The following is a 20,897-nucleotide window of genomic DNA, read 5'->3' as shown; positions in this document are numbered from 1 at the left end:
TAATGAATAGATTATATCTCGCATTATGAAATCCATCACATGTTGAGCATAAATAGTATGTAACAAAAAAAGTGAGATATTTTCTGACACGTTCAAGTTATGTATACGTGGTACTGTAGTAGGCTCATTTTCAGTGTCTGCACGAGTGATGGGGAGAGAGTAGATGTTGATTGGGGCTTAACAATAAGAAGGGGAATAACTTATTGCGGGAATCCAAACTCTCAAGACTTCTCTCTCTCCATTCCCTTTTCTATTATAGTGCCTTTTTAAAATTACCAAAGGTATTCAGACACGTCAGTGAGGGGAGGGTTGTATAATGGGAGCCTTCCTTATATCTTGCCCCAAGGTGGTAGAACATTCCCAGTAAATATTAGCAGTCGTGTAGCAGTCAGTCCAGAATCTCAAAAGTGTACGTGAGGGTGAATTTTAATACTCTGTCCGTTCATTTAACAGTATTTTATATGCCTACTGGTTGTCAGTGCTTTTCCTCTTACTAACTTATAATACCTACCACCTTAATTTCCACTTCTCCACTTACTCACTGCTGGGCTGGTACAAGTTCTTGCCCACCTCTTTCTCGATATCACCAAGCCAGAAAGTTAATAGAGAAAACGTTTTGTTTCAGCCTTACACAGAATCAGTGTGATGTCAATTTTAAGTAGAGAGGAGGGATTTTCAGAGTTAGTAAGTTGATTCATTTTTCCTGAGGTATATTCATATACATTCTTTATAAAATGGTAGGGGAATAAGATGTTGTGTTATCAGTGAATGTGCTCACCTGTGGACCTTTTTCAAGCTGCACATGGCCCTTAACTCTCAGAACTTCTCCCAGTCTTACTGAACTCTGCCTTACTGACCTGATGGATCTATTGGAGTAGAAACAAAGATTGAGTTCAATAAAAAATGTATTTTCTTGATAATTGAATTACCCTCTTATAAATGCCAAAACAGACTGTTTCTAAATGTTCTGTTTTCTTATTGACTTGAAAGAAAACCATGTGATACAACTTTTGTTAATTTGGATGGTTCTACACTGTATATGTGTATACTGATTTGTGCTATATATGCATACACAGAGGTGCACATAGCAACACACCTTATATATATACATTTCCCTACTTTATATGTTCTTTGAGAATCTGGCCTCTCTCTTTGTTAGATACTCAGCGGTGGTTCATCCTACTCTCGTAGTGGCTACCCTATCGCAATTGGGATTTGGACGTGAGCCAAATCCTGATTTTAAAATGTAGATCTTGGGTTTGTTATAGAATTATCTATTCTTCTCCCTTATTTACTCTGAGATTTAGTCGTGTGGAGTAAAGGTCCACAACTGGTGGCAAATTTGAACTAGAACTCAGGGCTCATGAGCTTTATTCATGCGCGCTCTCTTCTCTGCCCCTAAATTCAAATGTCAGTTTCTGAATTTAGAATTCAGTGAGTACCTTTTTATTGGAGAACCCTTAAATAAAGAATTAAGTTCTAATTAGTTTTATTATATACTATAGGATATATATAGTATGTATAATGTATATTTATTGTGTAGTTTTTCTTTCTAAAAGCTCTTTTTTTCCCCACATGTGTCGTAATAAAGATGTCTATAGCTGAATCTTTTTTTACCACGGGATTAATAAAAACCAAAGGATTTGTGTTATAAAATATTGACATTCTCTGCAAAGCACTTAGAAAACACGCAGCCATAAATTACAGTGTTTACTGGAAGCAAGTTCTTAATCTTTCAGATTCCGCTTAGAGCAGTGCCTAGGCTGGCATTTTCTTTTCTCATTCTGCTGTTGTCTCCGTTTCTATCAATAAGGGTTGGAGGAGTGGAACACTAGGTGGGGAGCCAGGTGAAGGGTCTTCTTTGTTGTTGAAGTAGAAAGATCCCTTTTCTGCCCTCATCCCTGAGGAAAGAGTGAATAGTTGAGGGGAAAGGTGATATACTTGGCACTGTCCCAGGGCAGCCAGGGGATAGATGGCTAACAAGCCATTCCATGGGCTACTGTCTTTTGAGTTGGGACCCTTTGTGACCTGTTTTCTGGGCGCCCTGGACTTGTGCTTGTGCCTGAGTTAGGCCACATCAGCAGGAACTGTAGCTAGGGATTTTATAATGATCTTCAAAAGGTGCTCTAGGAATGCCTTTCTTTCACCAAAGTAGCATTCAGATCTGTTGTTTGACTCTTGGATGCTTACCTCTTAAACTGATTTACCACAAATTAGAACAGTCATTTTTGTCAAGTCATCTCGTGTGGCTGTGCAGAGAGCACGTGGACCAATGTCTGATTACTTGAATTCTGCATAGTTGGGCTTGTCTGACAAGTGGCCTTCCGATGAGGGAGTTACACATTGATGTTATATTTTGACTGAGTCCTTAATCGGTTACTGTATGTTTTTATGTTTTATGTTGCTATACTTATGCTTTTCGTTTTTATACACTTGTTTCAAAGAAGAGAGTTTTTTTTAAAGGAGCAAAGCACTCCTTGAGAAGCTATAGTGATAAAAAGATTTATTTTAAATATGTGTTATTTCACAGCTCAAAGTTATGAAGTTTCAAGATGAATTGGAATCTGGAAAAAGACCTAAAAAACCAGGCCAGAGCTTTCAGGAACAAGTAGAACACTACAGAGATAAACTTCTTCAACGAGTACGGAATCAGTATACGCAGTAATATGCATTTTCCAGAGTTACTTGTTTGACTGCCTACAATATTGATATATTGGCATATTTAAGGAAAAGAATATTTAAATTATATCCTTTGTCTACATGCTGAATATTGGTAGCTAATTCGGAATGTTTGAAACTTGACGTTTTACAGTTATTTCAGCGTGGAAAGCAGTCTTAGGGCAACAGCACACTGTTTTATTCCTGATGCTACCTGTGGAGCATGAAATCCTGCTAAGAACATGCTTTCAGAACTGGAAGATACTATAGGAAGAGTCACATTTGTGACAGTGAGACACCAAGAACCCTGAGAAGTAGCACAGAGTCAGAGATGGTGTTAGGGTTTGGGAATTTCATTTAGGACTCCTTTTCCATTGTGTCCAAGGAGGGACAGCAAGTGGTAGAATATCTCATCTGTGAATTCTAAGCTTTTGAGGGACCTCGTATTCTTATACATAAAAAAGTGTTCAGGGATATACAGAGAATTTTAGAACAAGGAGGCCTACATGATAATTGTTGAAAGAACCTAGGAATTTTATCGGGACTGCTATTAATTTTTACCTATATCTTGACTGTCATTACAAATAAAAGATTATAGAGAGAAATAGAAACAACTAGAAGGGAGCTTAAAATCATACAAACCTATTAATGGTGACGGGAGCACAACAGTGTGGTAAAGCAGCTTGTTGCTGTACAACACTGTGGACCCTGGTGCCACTGTCTGCTGTGCACTCCTAGGCACGTCACTGAAACCTGCTTTTACTCTGTAAAACTGGGTTGATAAGTCCCAATTTTGCAGGATTGTGAATTAGATAATAGCTATATTAACTCTTTATTATTGAATTAAAATGTTTAAAATATCTTGAGTGTTTTAACTGTAGTCTGATTCCTATGAAAGTGTCAATCAGGAAAATGTATCCTACAGGTCACCAGAGGAAGTCAGTCTCCTCAGCATCACTTTTTAAATTTGTGCTCAGTATGTTGTATTTGGAAAAAAGATAAATGAGTTTTTTTTTTTTAAAAAAAGATGTTATGTGTCTGAACCCCATGAGTCCCTTTGGAGATGGTGGATGTTTGATGTGCATGGAAGACTACACCTTGAGATGCCCACTGGGTCTAATGTAGTAATACATGTATTACCATTTTAGTCTCCTTGCATTCCATCGTTGTAATTGGAGGGAAGAATGTACTTTTTGAAGGTACATGCTAGGGGTCAGCAGACTATGGCCATCACCTCATTTTTGTAAATAAACTTATTAAAACACAGCCATACCCCTTCACTTATTATCTGTGTATTATCTACTGTGGCGACTAAAGCGGTAGAGTAGACCGGTTGTGGCCCACAAAGAAAATATTCACCACCTGGCCCTTATGGAAAACATGTGCCAGCATCTGATGTAGGCTTTTTATCAGATATCAGTTAGCTTTCTTGATGCATACAAATCATAGAGAAATTTAATTCCTGTTAGTGGAAAGCTAAGTTGGCTTTGTGGGTTCATTGTCTATAGCCACTCCTTTAATTATCAATAGAAATCATAATTTCAAGTGAGAAGTGGCAGTTGTAGCAGTTGGGGATAAGCAAATAAGTTATTTTTTGGTTTATATAATAATATAGTCATGTAGTCAGTTTGTACTTTTATAAATTAGGATTTAACATTTCCAATATGATTGGTACTTGTTTCTCAATAGTATTAGTATTGAGTATTAATAGTATTTTAATAGTGTTTTCTGATAGTATAGTATTTTCTGATGGACGAGTATTGTGAATAGCTCTTTCTCCTTTTCAACATATTACTTTGTAAGGGCTTTCCTTTGATTAAATCAACTTGCTGTACCATTAGAATCACTATTGACCATTTTATTGCAGTCTGAGTTGGAAAGGTCATTGTTCTGTTAGCTTTTTCCAATTGTTTTTTCAAGTGGAGGGACAGCACTCTAGGTAGTAGCTAAGAGAGCCCTGGCTCTGGAGCTTTGGCTCAAATCCTGACTTCACCATCCTGTATGACCACAGGCATGGTACTTAGCCTTTCTGAGTCTCATTTTTCATCTCTAGAATGAGGATAATGCTATTCCTAGACATGTTTCGAGGAATTACATGAAATGATATATGGAAAATTGTTTATTAATTGCTTGGCCTGTGGTAGGCACTCAGAAAATGTTCAGCTGCTGTCACTGGCATCACTATTATTATTCAGTATAAGTAGAAGAGTAGAAGAAATGACTGGTTTTCTGGAAGAGTAGGTATTTTAAAAAAATAGTTATACCTTCAGTAGTAATTTAAAAAATAGTTAACTAGAAGAGGCAATATTGTTTCATAAATGAGATTAACCAGGTTGGTGTTTTTAATGGCTAAATACTTTCTCTTTAAAAAAAAAAAAAAACAGGAGAAAGAGAAAGAATTAGAAAGAGAACGAGAAAGAGATAAGAAGGATAAAGAAAAATTGGAATCTCGATCCAAAGACAAGAAGGAAAAGGATGAGTGTACTCCAACAAGGAAAGAAAGGTATAACATTTCTCATTTAATGCCTATACTGGTTTCAGGATTTGGAATCATGTTTCATTTTGTAATATTTTCATCACTGGTGCCAACAAACTGGAAAAGTATTTTTGTGTGTGTGGTAAACATGTTTGGCCTCTGCCTGCAGGAGGCAGAGTTAGCTGAGAAATGGGGCAGTCAGTTGGCACTTGGCTTAGTTATCTGGGACATCATCCCTTTACATGGTTCGTATGGTACCTTAGCCTTAGTTCGGTGCAAGAATTCAGTTACCGTATTAGGTATCAAACCTAAGGCTTAAATAACTAAACAACTTGCTAGATCTTACCTGTTGCCTCCAATATAAGCTTTTCTTCTGTGCTGAGGCTGATATCTGTAAACTTGAGTCTCCTGGTCCTGTTTGTAAAGGGAGTTTGTGTATATAGGCCATAGGGACTTGGTCCTCACTTTAAGGCTTTATTCTAATCAAAATCATTTCTCTTTTAGTTTTTATTCCTTACTTGCACAGTTCCTAAATCTCTGATTAGTAGAGAAAATTACTTCAGTTAACAGAATTGAGGTTTTCCTAATAAAAACCAAACAAATGCCAAGAAAAAAAATTTGGCTCAGTCACCCTACATATAGTTACAAATAACAGTTATACTAATTGGTTAAGTAGTAAATCTATCACTTTTTTGTTTTCTATTATTATCTTGATATAATTTCAGATTTATAGAAAAGTTGCAAAAATAGTATAAAGAATTCCCAGATATCCTTCACCCATATTTCCCCAATGTTAAAATATTTCTCCTTTTGCTTTATTTTCTTCTTCCTCTTCCTTCCCCCCTCGTCCCCAATCATTTAAGAGTAGTGTGCCTACATGATGCCCCGTTTTCATACTTAACTACAGTAAAAGTTTCAAGATCAAACAACAACAAAAGGTTTCAAGAGCAGGAAATTAACATTTTAAAAAACACGATTGTCTAATCAGAGACCTTTATGAAATTTGGTCCATTGTTCCAATAATCTTTCTTAGAGCAGGAGAAAATCTAATTTAGTTGAATTCAGTTTTTGTCTAGATCAACCTATCTTTAAGACTTATTTGTTCTTAGTATAAAAGGCTTTGAATGTTGTTGGAAAATAACATTAATAAGGTTAGTGAAAATAAAGATAGTGTAAGCTGGTAGGAATTAAAAGCTAATTTAGTAGAAGGAAAATGAATACCTGATCCTTTGCTCACTTATGGAATGTTTTGGGGGCTTTGTTCCATAGGAAAAGGCGACACAGTACGTCCCCTAGCCCATCTCGCAGTAGCAGTGGTAGACGAGTGAAATCCCCATCACCAAAATCGGAGCGATCAGAGCGTTCAGAAAGATCTCATAAAGAGAGCTCACGGTCCAGGTCATCTCACAAAGATTCTCCTAGAGATGTTAGCAAAAAGGCCAAAAGGTAAACGCAAGTCATTTTTCTGTAATATTTGAAATGCCAGTTTCCTTGTCATTCCACCAGCTTTTGAAAATAATTTGGTTGGCAGCCATTTTTTAAAGGATTTTAGAAAACCAAACAGATATACTTTCATTTTAGAATCTTCCTTCCCATCTCACCACCCCAGCCTTGTCATGACTAAAGCACAAGAAAGCTTCCAACAAGGAAAGACCAGCCAAGAATTTTAAACATCAGTTTCCTGTGGAGTAGGGATAGCTGCTTTCCTTTCCTTTCTGTTCTTTAGCTTCTATAGAATATTCTTTGATTTTTGTCAGGGCTGAAAGAAAAATACATTCTCCCTCCCCACCCAACAGTAATCTTATTAGCAAGTTCTTGGGTAGAGACTTATGGACATAGATACCATTTCTTCAGTGTTTAATTTAGTGTGTTATATACCTTTCTCCTCCTAGTTCCAGAAAGGTGGTTCAGAAATGTTTTATTTATCTAGTGTTTTATAGAAGAATTTTTCTAAGAGCTAAAACTGCTTTTTATCCTAAAACGTTTTTATTGTAACCATTTTTAGTAAAATCTTTATACAACAGATAAGTCTCTTTTTCTAAATGGTGCTTGTGCATATATTTATATACATGTTCATGAAAATTATATATATGTATATATAATTATTTGTTTTGGTAATTTTCATGAATAGCACAGAGTTATGCTGTCTTAAATGATTTCCTCAAATGATATTGCAGTAGTTGGTTCTTTCCCTTCAAGAAGATAGGCTGCAAAGCTGCTGCGTTTAAAAGTTTGTGAATGATCTTGGATGCCATTTTGAACTTTGGCTTATAATAATCTGGGGAGCTTGTTAAAATGCAAATTCCCAGTCCCTGCCTCTTGAGATTTTGATTCAGTAGAGCAGTAGTAAGGCTCAGGAGTCTGTCTTTCTAAGCATGCATACCACCAATGATCACTGATGCAGCGCCTAGGAAGTACAAAATCTGTGTGTGTGTGTGCACACGGTAGGCAAAGCATAAACTTGGAAAGTTTACATCCTTTTTTATTTCAGTGACTTTCATTGTGCTCTCTTAAAGATCACTTTAGATAATTTAAGGATAGTCAGTTTTGATCACATGAGTACTTTGGTTAAATTGTTTTTGTTTGTTTCCTCAGATCTCCATCTGGTTCAAGGACACCTAAAAGGTCTAGGCGATCACGGTCTAGATCCCCTAAAAAATCAGGGAAGAAATCCAGATCCCAGTCCCGATCTCCACACAGGTCTCATAAAAAGTCAAAGAAAAACAAACACTGACATAAATTTTTAAGATGCTGTCACTTATTGGAAATGCGATTTTGTTTTGTGCCTGAACGGTCTGTTTTTTTTAAAAAAAAACAAAAAAACAAAAAATCTAATGAAAGAGCATTCCTGGGGTTTTTCTTTGTTTGTGAATGCATGTGTAAACTCATAAGTAACTGCATCTGTAGACCTGTCGTTGTTTTATATTGTATAAATTACTTTCATTGTGGCTGTTTCTCAAGATGAGATTTTTATTGTGCTAATGAACTTCATCAAAAATGTGTATAATGGATCTGCTGGCAGTAGTAATATTTTGTTTTAGGATGTTGTGACTTAGCAAAAAATAATACAGATGTCTTCCCCCCTTTTGTAGCTTTGACAATTTGAATTAGATTTCAAATAAAATCTGAACAGAAAACTATAACGTTGTTTTTTTGCCCTATCGATGACATCAAGTCCCTTAAAGTCCTACTTAAGTGAGTTTAGCACTTCTGCTGTGTTTCTTATACCTAATGCACTTTACAAGCTCCATTGTTCAGGTAGCTAAAGTTTTATATTTACTAAGATGACTGTCAAAATTTAGGGACCTGAGACTCACATTTGGTAGGTTTGCCAACCAGTTTCTTTGGTAAGGTTCCCTTAAGTAATACTAGTACCCAGAGATCAAAAGACTAGGCAAATGTGGTGTAGTCTTTTGTTAATGCAATGCCTGGTTAGAATATTTTTTTCTTTTTTCAGAGAAGCAATATGGTTTCAATAGACTTAACCTGTGTCCTGAGCAACTACTTATTTTCAGGGAAAAATTAAATTTCCATCTCTCGATTTCATCTTCTCATTAGAAAAGTTTACTTAAAAGTTTTCTAATAATAGTTGGCCATAGAATTTTTTTTTGAAGGTTACCGTTTTACAGCCCTCTGTAGGCTGTCTTTCAAACACTGGTATCAGAATATTTCTACAAGGTTCAGTGTAAAGCACCTTTGTTGGGTTTTTTTGGTTTGTTTTTAAAGAATTTAGTTTTAGGTTTAGCTTTAAGTAAAATTTAAAAATAAAATAATTTTCAGGAAACTTAACATCCAATGGTTTGTAAATTAAAGGTGCAAAAAGTTGATTTAAACCATTTGCAGAGTTGAAATCTGTAATAGAGTGGTAATAAATTGCAGTATGAGGAAGAAATAAGAAAACTTGTGTAATGTTGAATATAATATTGCTATAATGTAATAAAGGGTTATGTAGACTTGAACTGACACTACTACTATTTGTGAATCTTGCTTTCAGTTTTTCATTTAGGCACTTTATACAATGGTTGATGTTTTTTTCCCCCTCTTAATAGAGTAGAAAACTGTTCTAATAATGGATTGTTTTGAGTTAGCTTGTTTTTTAAAAATACCTTTTCAAGTTGTTTTACTTAGTCTTGCCTAGTCACAAAATAAAAAAGCTGTACTCATGATTTGAGGAGTAGGAATATCAGCTGAGCAGTGAGGCATGTTATTGCCAAACTGGGCAGACCTACAATAGCTGTAGAAATGAGCCAATCAGATTATTTTACTTAGTGGTTCTTATCAACATGCAATATTGCTTGAAAGTTATTCCCTTATCATGCACTCTTTTGTTTGTCCGTATTGTTAGGGTGTTAATTACTAAATGTTGCTCAGAATAATTAAACATGAACATTTGGTGCTGGTTTTTAAAAACCTACAAATATAGCCATTTTTAAAGAGCATGTTTTTCTCCCCTGTTCATTGCCTGGGAGAATGGAATTTTATATAATTACCTTTCTTTGCAGAAATAACAATGTTGAATTGCTGGTGATTGCGGGCACTCTGTCATTCATTGGTATCTAGTATAGGCTTAGAAATGATAAGTCAGGAAATGATTTTGCCAGTCAAGTTGCAAGGAGTACTTCTTTTTCTCTCTTTAAAAAAATATCCTGGAGAAGCAGGAGTGTGTAGAAATTGTTAGGTCAGTTTCGGGTGCTTATATTTAGTATTTTTTCTACTGCAGTGGGACATAGCAGTTCTTTTAATCTGCGTCCAGATATAACGAACATCGTTTATCTATCTTAGAGTGGGTGAGACTGGCTTCCTTTTGGGTGATGGGTGGGGATTGCGTAGGCTTGGTAGAATATGTATTCTGTGAAGTTTGCTAATGTTCGTATTAGATTGTATTGGATTTTTTTCCCCTGGAATTGCAAATGATATTGTTAGATAGGTTATTTCCAACTTAATGAGAAAATATCCAGAGTAAGTGTGTTTAATTCTCCATGGATTCTGTGAAAGCTTAACGGTCAGAAATTGGTGAATTGTAAGGGAGGAGATATTCTCTACCATATTTTTATAATAGCATGTTATTCCTGTTTCCTGTCTAAAGAACACTTAATTAGATAGCAAAACTTCTACAGGTTGACTAAAATGTTTGTAGGTGTGGCCATCCAGTTATAGGAAATACCCTGTTTCAGCTCTGTGATAGACAGTTATCCTCACCACAGCTACATGCAGGAGGAAATCCTCTGATGGCTACTCTTTTTATAAAGGGCGTGGCTTAAACCTTTCACTCTCTAACATGCACAGGGATTCCTTACCAGGTTAATACCACTTAATCTCTCATTCTTTGACAGGTGAGAGAAAGTAAATCATGTTTGTGAATCTTTTCTTTGACTTTGTATTTCCTTATTATTGTTAATAAGCTTATGGGCACTTCTGGACTGCAACATGTTGAGAAGTTAGAGACTAAAGAACTAAAACAAAAAGCCCTGACCCAAAAGATCACTTTTATTTGGCTCAGAGTGTTCTTGGCATTTCTGCTGAAGTTTGCAGAAAGTACTATACACTGACCTAGTTTTTCTTTATTGCAGACCATTCCTGAGACTTTTATCCCAATTAAAGGAACTTAGAGGGAGGAAATACTTGCTTATGACTTTCACATTTTTTCCCACAAACTTTAATATTCTTGATCACTTGAAAATATTTTAAAGAAATTCTAATCGTGAGCTAATATAGTTTATTAGAAATATTCTGCCCATATTTGCCTCCATTGTGGTATAAGTTCTGAAAAAATTACATGGACATGATAATAGTATATGATTATTAAAAATGACATGAAATAAGTATTGTCCAAGTGACTTAACCTGTTCTGATGACCACGACAGTGTGATTTCTTTAGCAGAGAAAGTTGTTTTTAAAAATAAATAGTACCACTTTTCTAAGAAAATAAGAGCTTCTTTTTGCTTTGTTGTTTTCCTCTTCTATTATATATTAATGGAAAAGCTACAGAAAATTCAGTGCAGGTACTAATGAAGACACTAGTGTAAGTTTAAAGGAACATATGACTGTAAAAACTCATGAAGTGCTTGGTTTCTTCATATTCCACATGCATGTTTTAGAATAGATTTTAGGGAGTATTTAATTCATTTTCCTTTTGGCATTTTTCTTTATTTTGTTATCAACTTCCCAGGACTTAGATGATACACAAATACAGATCCCAGGGGATGTGTTGTGATGCTGGACTAAAAGGTGGGAATGCGCTGCTGTCCAGAGTGAGCCATGTTCCAGTGTTGAAAATTCAATGCCTCAGTGTTTATTCAGTACCACCTCATGGAGCGTCAGTGTACACGGATTATATGTATAATTGGTTATTTATATAGTTTTGTAGATCTGTAGATAAATGCCCTCATTCATTTTTATATGTAATTGTGCTTGGAGTATTTTTGTGTTTTATCCTTTGACTTCAACAGGGTCTTGTACGTTATATCTTTGGTGATTTGAAATATCAGGAAAGACAAATTTTCAGAAATGAGAATAATACAGTTGAAATCAGCTTAGCTGAAATATTCTATAGCAAGACAATTTCTTTTGGGTGAACTGATTCCATAATTAACTACTCTTGATGTAAGGATTCAGTTTATTGTGGAGTTGCTTTCCAGACTGTCACTTTATAGTTTTTCTACATAAAGATTATATAGTTGCAAACAAAGGTTGTGGAATTTCCTTTTTGTTGTTGTTTTTTGACTTTTAATTACTTTAATAAAATACGTTGTTTTCATAGCAAACTTTAGACTGTTCATGTAATTTTCTCCATACAGTTTTTCTAATGTAAGCCCAGCAAACAATATCTAGTTTTCAGCAGCGTTATCCCAAGTGAAATAAGTGATGTGTCATATTTATCAGTTATAGCTAAAATGTTACTACATTTTACATGTTTAAACCATAATAAAATATTGTCATGATAGATGATTTTTTTTGTGTGTGTGTGGTACGCGGGCCTCTCACTGCTGTGGCCTCTCCCGTTGCGGAGCACAGGCTCTGGACGCGCAGGCTCAGCGGCCATGGCTCACGGGTCCAGCCGCTCCGCGGCACATGGGATCTTCCCGGACTGGGGCACGAACCCGTGTCCCCTGCATCGGCAGGCGGACTCTTAACCACTGTGCCACCAGGGAAGCCCTAGATGATTTTTTTGATAAGGAAATTTTAGTTCCTTATTGGTTCCACTTTTTAAAGAGAGTTTGTTCTGTTTTATGGAGGCAATTTTCAAACATATATGAAAGTAGAATAATAGGATGAGCATTCCTAGTACCCATCGGTCTGCAAATACCAAGTTATTAGTCTCTAAATGTCTCTAAGTGTTTTCTTTTTTAAAACATAACCACAGTATCATTATCACATTAAAAATAATTTATTGGTTCCTTTAAAATCTTTTAAATTGTGGTAAAATACTCAACAAAATTTACCATCCTAACCATTTTTGGGTGTACAGTTTAGTCGTGTGAAGTATGTTCACATTGTTATGCAACCTGTCTCCAGAACTTTTCATGATACAAAACTGAAACTGTGTACCTATTAAACATTACTCCCCCATCCCCACACCCGGCAACCACCATTTTTTACTTTCTGTGAGTTTGACTACTTCAGATACTGCATGCAAGTAAGTGGAATCATACAGAACTTGTCTTTTTGTGACTAGCATATTTCACTTAGCATAATGTCCCTTCAGGTTCATCCATGTGGTAGCATGTGCATTGGTTCTTTTTTAAAGCCTACTTTTTCTTTTAAAATTTCTATATTTTCTTATAGAATTTGAAAAGTTTTTTCTGCAAATGGCACATTAGCATTTTCTATTTTGAGTAAAAACTTAAAAAAGAAAACAGTAATACCAAGTATATATGCCAACCACTGACTTTTTTTTATCACTTTTGTGCTGTGTTCTCTTTAAATGATTATGTATGATATGATTTCACATCAACATATCATAGCATGGGGTGCAAAATACACTTTCAAAGCATATGTGATTTTGAAATTGTAGTGTATTAATATAAATGACCATACTCAAATGCTTTTTTAGCTTATTTATTGCCTGATGAAAAGGAAACTAAAATTCTGGCATTTAGTATACTCAGTGTTTAGACAAGACACTCATTTTGCCACAAAGGGAAAAAAAAACTTTTGTTTTAATTTTTTTAAGTTATTTTTTCCTATTAGAAAACACAGAGCATGAAACTGTTTGGAATAAAGAACTTATTTTTTTTTTTCTGCGGTACGTGGGCCTCTCACTGTCGTGGCCTCTCGCGTTGTGGAGCACAGGCTCCGGACACGCAGGCTCAGCGGCCATGGCTCACGGGCCCAGCCGCTCCGCGGCATGTGGGATCTTCCCGGACCGGGGCACGAACCCGTGTCCCCTGCATCGGCAGGCGGACTCTCAACCACTGCACCACCAGGGAAGCCCTACTTTTTGATTTTTAAATGAGATGTGGCATAGCATAATGGAGGAAGAGGAAGAGGCTGGTCTGTGGCCTTATATTTGAACTTATTTGAACTTGAATACCAGCTCTTCCCCACTATTAGCTGTGTGATCCTTTGGAATCTATTCTTGCCTATAAGATGGCAATAACCTCGCCTGTTTATTTTAAGGATGAAATCACATGTAAATGACTGGCGTGTAGTTGTCATGCGGTGGTAGTTTAATAAACTTTCAGTATTCCTGGACACTAGTGATGGGAACATCTTTTAACTAAAAATAGATCAACACTACAATTCTGTAGTACTGGTACCTTTAAAAGACACATTTGTGTACTTGATTTGTATTTAGTTAACAGATTTTGTGGACTTACACTTGGGGATATGTTGCTTTGTTGCACACTGAATATCACTTCATAATTTGCTGCCAAGTCTTATAGATGACGTTTAATTCTTGATCTCCTTGGAGAAAAATTTTCATTAAGCAGGTTTTTAAAGATACTTTTTAAATTGTCATTTATTATTATGGAATTCCCCTAACCAAAGTTCCTGAAAGGAAGCTCATAAAGCAAAATCCAAATGTAAACAGCTTAAATAGGGTATATGGTGGAAAGAGCCTGGAAAATAGTATAAAATAGGATGAAGCACTCACTGGATTCTTTGACCAAGTTCAAAGTTAAAACAAAGAAAAGCTATACCAGTTACCAGAGCTGAGCAACAGTATGCGATATTCACAGAACGTGTGGACAGGGAACAGCATGAGGGAAGACCAAAAAGAGGGTTAGTGATGTGAGGGTAATTGAACTCCTGTGTTTTGTGTATATTTGCAAGTTACGATTTGTATTTTCAGATTATGCAGAAATAAGAAATGTACCCTAAAACTACTTTTAGAAAGGAGAGCTGAAACTATAGAATTTGAAAAGGAAATTACACTTTAAATTCTACTCAGAAGTAATGGCTTTGTAATAAAATACCTTTCAGGACATTTGTAATGATCTTTGGAGTTCTCAGCAGCTGCACCAACATGAATCTAGAAGAGCAAAACTTTGCTTAAAAACACTATTTCGTTCTCCATATAGCTGAAACATTGAAATCGAAACAAGTACCTCACTATCCATTGGCCACCTTAAGCAGCTTAAATAGTCCTGTTACATGAAGTTGCTATTAGATGATTTTTCTTTCAGCATATTTTGTTTCATTGCTGCAATAGCTATTGGGTGTGAGCAGTTTGTTAAACAGCATTTAGGAAGATGCTTTTCAGATGGTTTTTAGCCATGCTAAAGTTTTCGGGCCTCTCACTGCTGTGGCCTGTCCCGTTGCGGAGCACAGTCTCTGGAGGCGCAGGCTCAGCGGCCATGGCTCACGGACCCAGCCACTCCGCAGCATGTGGGATCTTCCCGGACCGGGGTGTGAACCCGTGTCCCCTGCATCGGCAGGCGGACTCTCAACCACTGCGCCACCAGGGAAGCCCCCATGCTAAAGTTTTAATAAAGGATATGTCAAACTCTTCACTCACTTCTGGGAAAGTTAGCTATCGGGGCCTAATACAGGCCTCCCTTACAGGGTGTAGTGTGGTATCAAAAACGAAAAGGTGTTCTGAGTAGGTTTTCTAATCTTCATAGTCTCTAATCAGAACATTTAGCTAATGGGAATTTCAACTCTAAATTTCAAGATCACATATGTACCTTATGTATTTCATAGGGTGCTTATCCTTAACTTCTCCTGATATATCCATCTTACTTTAAGAATGTGTCCTCTCCAGAAAAAGCAGCAGCATGTCCGAGTTTGTGCCAAATACTATATACGTGTGCCACAAAGCAGAAGTATCACTCAAGTACTTCTCAAGAGGCATCAGCGTCTACAAGTACCTGTTGAATGCTGAATTGATTGCCCTAAGAGCATGCTTAATTTTACTCAAATAGTAGGCATATGTTAGAGAACGTCTTTAAGCAGGGAATCATCTTTTTACCTGTTCTCTTGACTGACGTGGAACTTGTCAAAACCTGTCAGAATATTCTTCATTTGCATGTATTATGAAATCTAATGTATTCTTTTTCTATTACATAATAAAATGGTGACTAACAATATATGAAGAACGAGAGAAAGTTTTGGTGCTAAGATAAAGAATTACTCTGCCTGCTGTATGTTTCAGAGCTTATGGTACCATTCGCAGCAAGTTGCAGAATTCTACTAGATCTGTTTCCGTGTATTTCCAGAACAGCTTATCTTATAATAGTCTTCATGATTAACAGTCACGGCACATACACTGATACTGTCCTACTCAGTGAATAGTTCAAATGATTCTCTTCAGGTACCATAGCCTATCACAATGGAATTCAAAGTACTTAGCTACAGAGATCACATCATGGCTTTCCTTGTACCTCATACGTCCTTGGAATAAAGGAAAAAAAGCCTTCAAGTTATTTTTAGTGCCTGAGTATACTAGTACCTACCCCTCTTTATCCTAGACTTTGGCCTTTTGTCAGTTTATCTTGATGTCCTTACATGCACCCATTGGGGATCCAAAGGCCCTTGAAGACCTTGCAAAACTCCTCATGTCTGCGTGGAAGGTGTTTTACCTCTGTTGAAACAGACCCTTTTGTTGAATATGGAGGAGGATATAATGTACTTTTGGAGAAAATAGAGGACTTGCCTGACCTCCTTACCTCTTCTGATTGCCTTGTAGTGCTTTTTTTTTCCCCTCCCCACTTTCTCTGAAGTTTTTAGTTCTTTCCTTGCAGAATGTGTTGAAGACAACAAGGTAAACATGATAAAATATCTGATTGTGGCTAAAATGATATTTCTCATTGATCTGTACAGATGCTTACCTCTGACCCAAACACTGCCCAGGGCAAGAAGGAAGACTTGAGGCGAAGACACAAGATATTAGACATAATCACTTCCTTCATCTCATGTATGAATTGAGTCTAGTTGTCAGACCTCAAGACCTTAGAGCTTTTTGGATATTTTGGTGGAATGTGATTTCTAAAGAAGAATTTCTGACCTTGATCATCTTTAAGAAATCTAGATTAGCTCCTACAGGGCTTGATAGAAAGTTTACAAAAGCTGAGTGCCTCCTTGAGAACCAAGTTCTTTGTATTTTGTAGCCCAGCAGAACTTGGCCAAACAATATAATACAACACCCGGACTCCAAAGCCTCCCTTCAACTTTGCTTCGTTGCAAAACGTGGCTGCCAATCACTTCCCAGCTGTGTGGCCTTGGTCATGATGCCTCTTTCCTTATCAGCACAAGTGCACCATCCCCTTTAGAGGGTTCATCAACAAACTGAGCATTTGCTGCACACCTGGCATTGTTCTAGGCGCAGGGGGTATATGGTGATGATAGAACAAGGTCTTTCTCGTGGAATTTACATCTTAATGGGAGGAGCCAGACAGAAAATCAAACAAGATCATTTCCAGTGGTTCAAGGTCCTGAAAAACAAAAAGCCGGCAGTGAGACAGAAAGTGGATGAGAGGTGCCTATTTTAGATAGGGTAGTCAAGGAGGGCCTCGTAGTGGTGGTAATGTTTGAGCTGAGAACTGAGTAATAAGGTAGGACTGGTTGTGTGAAGATAGAGCACTGAGTGCTCCAGGCCCAGGGAGCTGCAAGTATGGCTGTGTTAAGGAACAGTGTTGGTGTGATGAGGAATGGAAAGCAGTCAGTGTGGCTCCAGTGCAGTGAGGAAAGGAAGGTGTGGAATGAGGTGAGATTAGGAAGAACTTGACAGTTTTAAGCAAGGGAGTGATGTAGTTTCAGGTCACTGGCCACTGTGCAGAGAGGCAAGAGGGGAAACGGAACTTAGGAAGTTCTTGGCTGTGAAAATTAAATGAGATCGTGTAAGTGAAGTATCTGGCATTGCCCCGAGCACATAGCAGCTCTCTAATAATTCAACCTCTCCTCTCATCATTTTCTTGGATCTTATGATTCCTTTCTTCCCAGCAGAGGCTAAGCATTCACTTTAAGATTAACTTCACTTGACCTCTCTTAAACAAATTCAACCAGATCAGGACACAGCACCCCTGTTGCTGGTATATGAGGAAATTATAAATTGTGTAGACTACATAGCATTCCTTCACTGCCACCCGCTGCTACTACTGCCTACTGCACTGCAGGGTGTTAATAGGTGCTACTTGGAAAAGGGAGTTGTGTGGTCAAATCAGTTGAGAAACACCAGGCTAAATAGGCTTCTTTACAGCAGTCCTTCTCAGAACCTTGACTATGGACTATGTATGCCCAGGCAGGAGACGTTATGTCATTTCCCAAACGTATCTGATCTCAGAGGGCTAAAGTTCCACTGAACATACTTTGGAAAACACTTTCAAACTGTGATTGGGCAACTTTATTTTTTGGAGTCTGATGAACTGATTGATGGGTTGGTTAGATTAGTCAGTGTCCTTGGGCACAAGTCAGTGAGACCATCTCTTGCTAAATTAAGCAAAAAGGAATTCAATTCAGCAGGATGTAGAGCGCAGCAGGCAAGGGAGCTGGAATCACAGTGGTGGGCAGTCTGGCCAGGCCCCCACCAGGAAGGATCACAGCTCCAGCCTTCTTCAGCCTCTTTGTTCTTCTCCTGGAGGTTTGGGTTCCAGGAAGGGGGCACCTGATGGACCTAGCTTTCCAGTCATAAGCTTTTAGAAAATGTATAACTTTAATGGCTACAAACAATCCTTTACTGTAGTTTGCCAAGACCCTGTTGTTAGAAACTTGGGTTGTTTCCACTTTTTTCTAAACAATGCTGTGATGAACATCACCATGTATATAACATTTTTGTTTTCATTCTTCAAAAAACCTTTTGGATTATTCCCAGATATGGAATAATTGGGTCAAAGAATGTAAACATTTTAAAGCTCATGTGATGCATGTTGCCAACTTTCTTTCCAAATAGGTACCATTTTAGACTTTATGTAATGTTGGGGGATGGGTATTTCACCACACATTTGCCACCACTGGGAACTTGTGACGTACAATTTAAAAAATTAATTCAAATTGGATGAAATTACTTGCTCCCAGCTGGGGAGATTTCTGGAATCCATAAAACAGAGGGTGATTTTGGCAGGCTATATAGATGAATGAGGTAACTGGTCCAGTCATCTGGAGAAACGTGTAGGTTTAAAGCAATTCCACTTGCAGGAGCCATACTGTGTGGCAGCCATATCCCTAGAGCCACACTAATTTCCTCTGACATCTGAGGCAAAAGGCCAAATACTCCTGATATGAATCAATTGTAACTCAGTTTTTTTAAAAAAAATCACTATTTTATATTATCTTTAGAAAGGAGAGAAATTATATATAATAAATGTAAGTCTTTGGGTGGCTTTAGCTGTTTTCAATTTTTTGTGTAATTTTGGCAAGTTAGTTTTCCATGTGCATACGTGTCTGAGTATGGTTATGTGTTACAGAAGGGGGCTGGGGGAGATAGAAAGGAAGACACCTCTGGTACATGAAAAAATCAAGCCAAGCAATGCTGTGTGTCCTCTTTTCCAGACCAGGGACCACCTAGGCAGGTTTCCATTTTTCTACTATATCCTGGTATGTGGTTAAGAGGAAACTTCTCCTCCCAGATGACTCAAGATGGAATACTGCGAGATCCTCCCTCACTGAGTCAATAAAAAGTTGAACCTTAAGGTTCTTATCTTCCAAATCTTGTGTTTGATTAAGCTAAAGAATAGCAATATTGAATGTTAAGCATGGTAGATAGCAAGGTGGAAAGGGGAACCATACCTCCCAAGCTTCCTACCCCCATCACCATGCACCCAGTTATGAGATACCCCCAGCTTCTGGGCCAGGAAGGAGCCAGTGCTTTTGGTGTGGGTTTGCCCCTTTAACAACAGGGGTCAGATCAGCAGTGAACCTCCCTTAAGCCTCTACCCCCATCACCAAATGTCAAGAAGAGGTCCTCACATCTCCTGTGGTCCAAAGAAAACCACAGATACCCAACTCTCCCTCTCTCCCTTTCCCTTCTCACAGCTTCTCACAACTGATTCGACCATTATTTTTCTTTCTTCCACCAAGACTGAATTTTCCCAATCCTTCAGCCCGGGTTATGTCAATTATCATGAGGAGCCCCAGACTCCCACGTCACCCTTCACCTCCAACATTCTAATACACCTCAGGCTGAATATTCCCTGTTCTGTTCAGGATTCACGGACCAACAGAAACAAAATCCCCAATGTTCTCAGTCTCCTTTCTGAATGTTCCTGCTGCCTTCTGGTTTTCATTTGAGCAGAATGTAATAGGAACATTCAGAAAAGATGTTGCAGATACAGGAGATTTTGCTACTGTTGGACTGTGAATCCAGGAGGACAAGGTTTATGACCTCTGTGTATAATCTCATTTGGAAATAACATTGGAGGTCTTTTTTTTTTTGAATTTTTGAATTTTATTTTATTTACTTTATTCTCTACATCTCTGTCTCAATTTTTGCCCTGCAAACTGGTTCATCTGTACCATTTTTCTAGGTTCCACATATATGCGTTAATATATATTTGTTTTTCTCTTTCTGACTTACTTCACTCTGTATGACAGTCTCTAGATCCATCCACGTCTCTACAAATGACCCAGTTTTGTTCCTTTTTATGGCTGAGTAATATTCCATTGTATATATGGACCACATCTTTATCCATTCATCTGTCAATGGGCATTTAGGTTACTTCCATGACCTGGCTATTGTAAGTAGTGCTGCAGTGAACATTGGGGTGCATGTGTCTTTTTGAATTATGGTTTTCTCTGGGTATATGCCCAGTAGTGGGATTTCTGGGTCATATGGTAATTCTATTTTTCGTTTTTTAAGGAATCTCCATACTGTTCTCCATAGTGGCTGTATCAATTTACATTCCCACCAGCAGTGCAAGGGGTTCCCTTTTCTCCACACCCTCTCCAGCATTTGTTGTTTGTAGATTTTCTGATGATGCCCATTCTAACTGGGGTTCGCTGATACCTCATTGTAGTTTTGATTTGCATTTCTCTAATAATTAGTGATGTTGAGTAGCTTTACATGTGCTTCTTGGCCATCTGTATGTCTTCTTTGGAGAAATGTCTATTTAGGTCTTCTGCCCAGTTTTTGATTGGGTTGTTTGTTTCTTTTAATATTGAGCTGCATGAGCTGTTTATATATTTTGGAGATTAATCCTTTGTCCATTGATTTGTTTGCAAATATTTTCTCCCATTCTGAGGGTTGTCTTTTCATCTTGTTTGTAGTTTCCTTTGCTTTGCAAAAGCTTTTAAGGTTCATTAGGTCCCATTTGTTTATTTTTGTTTTTATTTCCATTACTGTAGGAGGTGGAGCAAAAAAGATCTTGCTGTGATTTATGTCAAAGAG

The 20,897-nt window shown here is 37.4% G+C and overlaps 1 protein-coding gene across 3 annotated transcripts in view; it reads left to right on the top strand.

Annotated features, from left to right (window-relative positions):
• The window catches only part of U2SURP (U2 snRNP associated SURP domain containing), a 55,039-nt gene extending 42,960 nt beyond the window's left edge, over positions 1 to 12,079 (top strand). For all 3 annotated transcript variants that reach the window (XM_030873297.2, XM_030873295.2, XM_060298514.1), the window contains 4 exons: positions 2,531 to 2,641; positions 5,043 to 5,161; positions 6,404 to 6,580; positions 7,730 to 12,079. In XM_030873297.2, the coding sequence (XP_030729157.1) occupies positions 2,531 to 2,641; positions 5,043 to 5,161; positions 6,404 to 6,580; positions 7,730 to 7,868 (546 nt within the window). In that variant the 3' untranslated portion in view covers positions 7,869 to 12,079. The remainder of the gene's footprint in view (positions 1 to 2,530; positions 2,642 to 5,042; positions 5,162 to 6,403; positions 6,581 to 7,729) is intronic.
• The last annotated feature ends 8,818 nt before the right edge of the window (positions 12,080 to 20,897 follow it).

The sequence above is a fragment of the Globicephala melas genome, chromosome 4, assembly GCF_963455315.2.
Source record: "Globicephala melas chromosome 4, mGloMel1.2, whole genome shotgun sequence".
In the NCBI taxonomy this organism is placed as follows: Eukaryota; Metazoa; Chordata; class Mammalia; order Artiodactyla; family Delphinidae; genus Globicephala; species Globicephala melas.
This window is presented reverse-complemented; position numbering and strand designations above follow the sequence as displayed.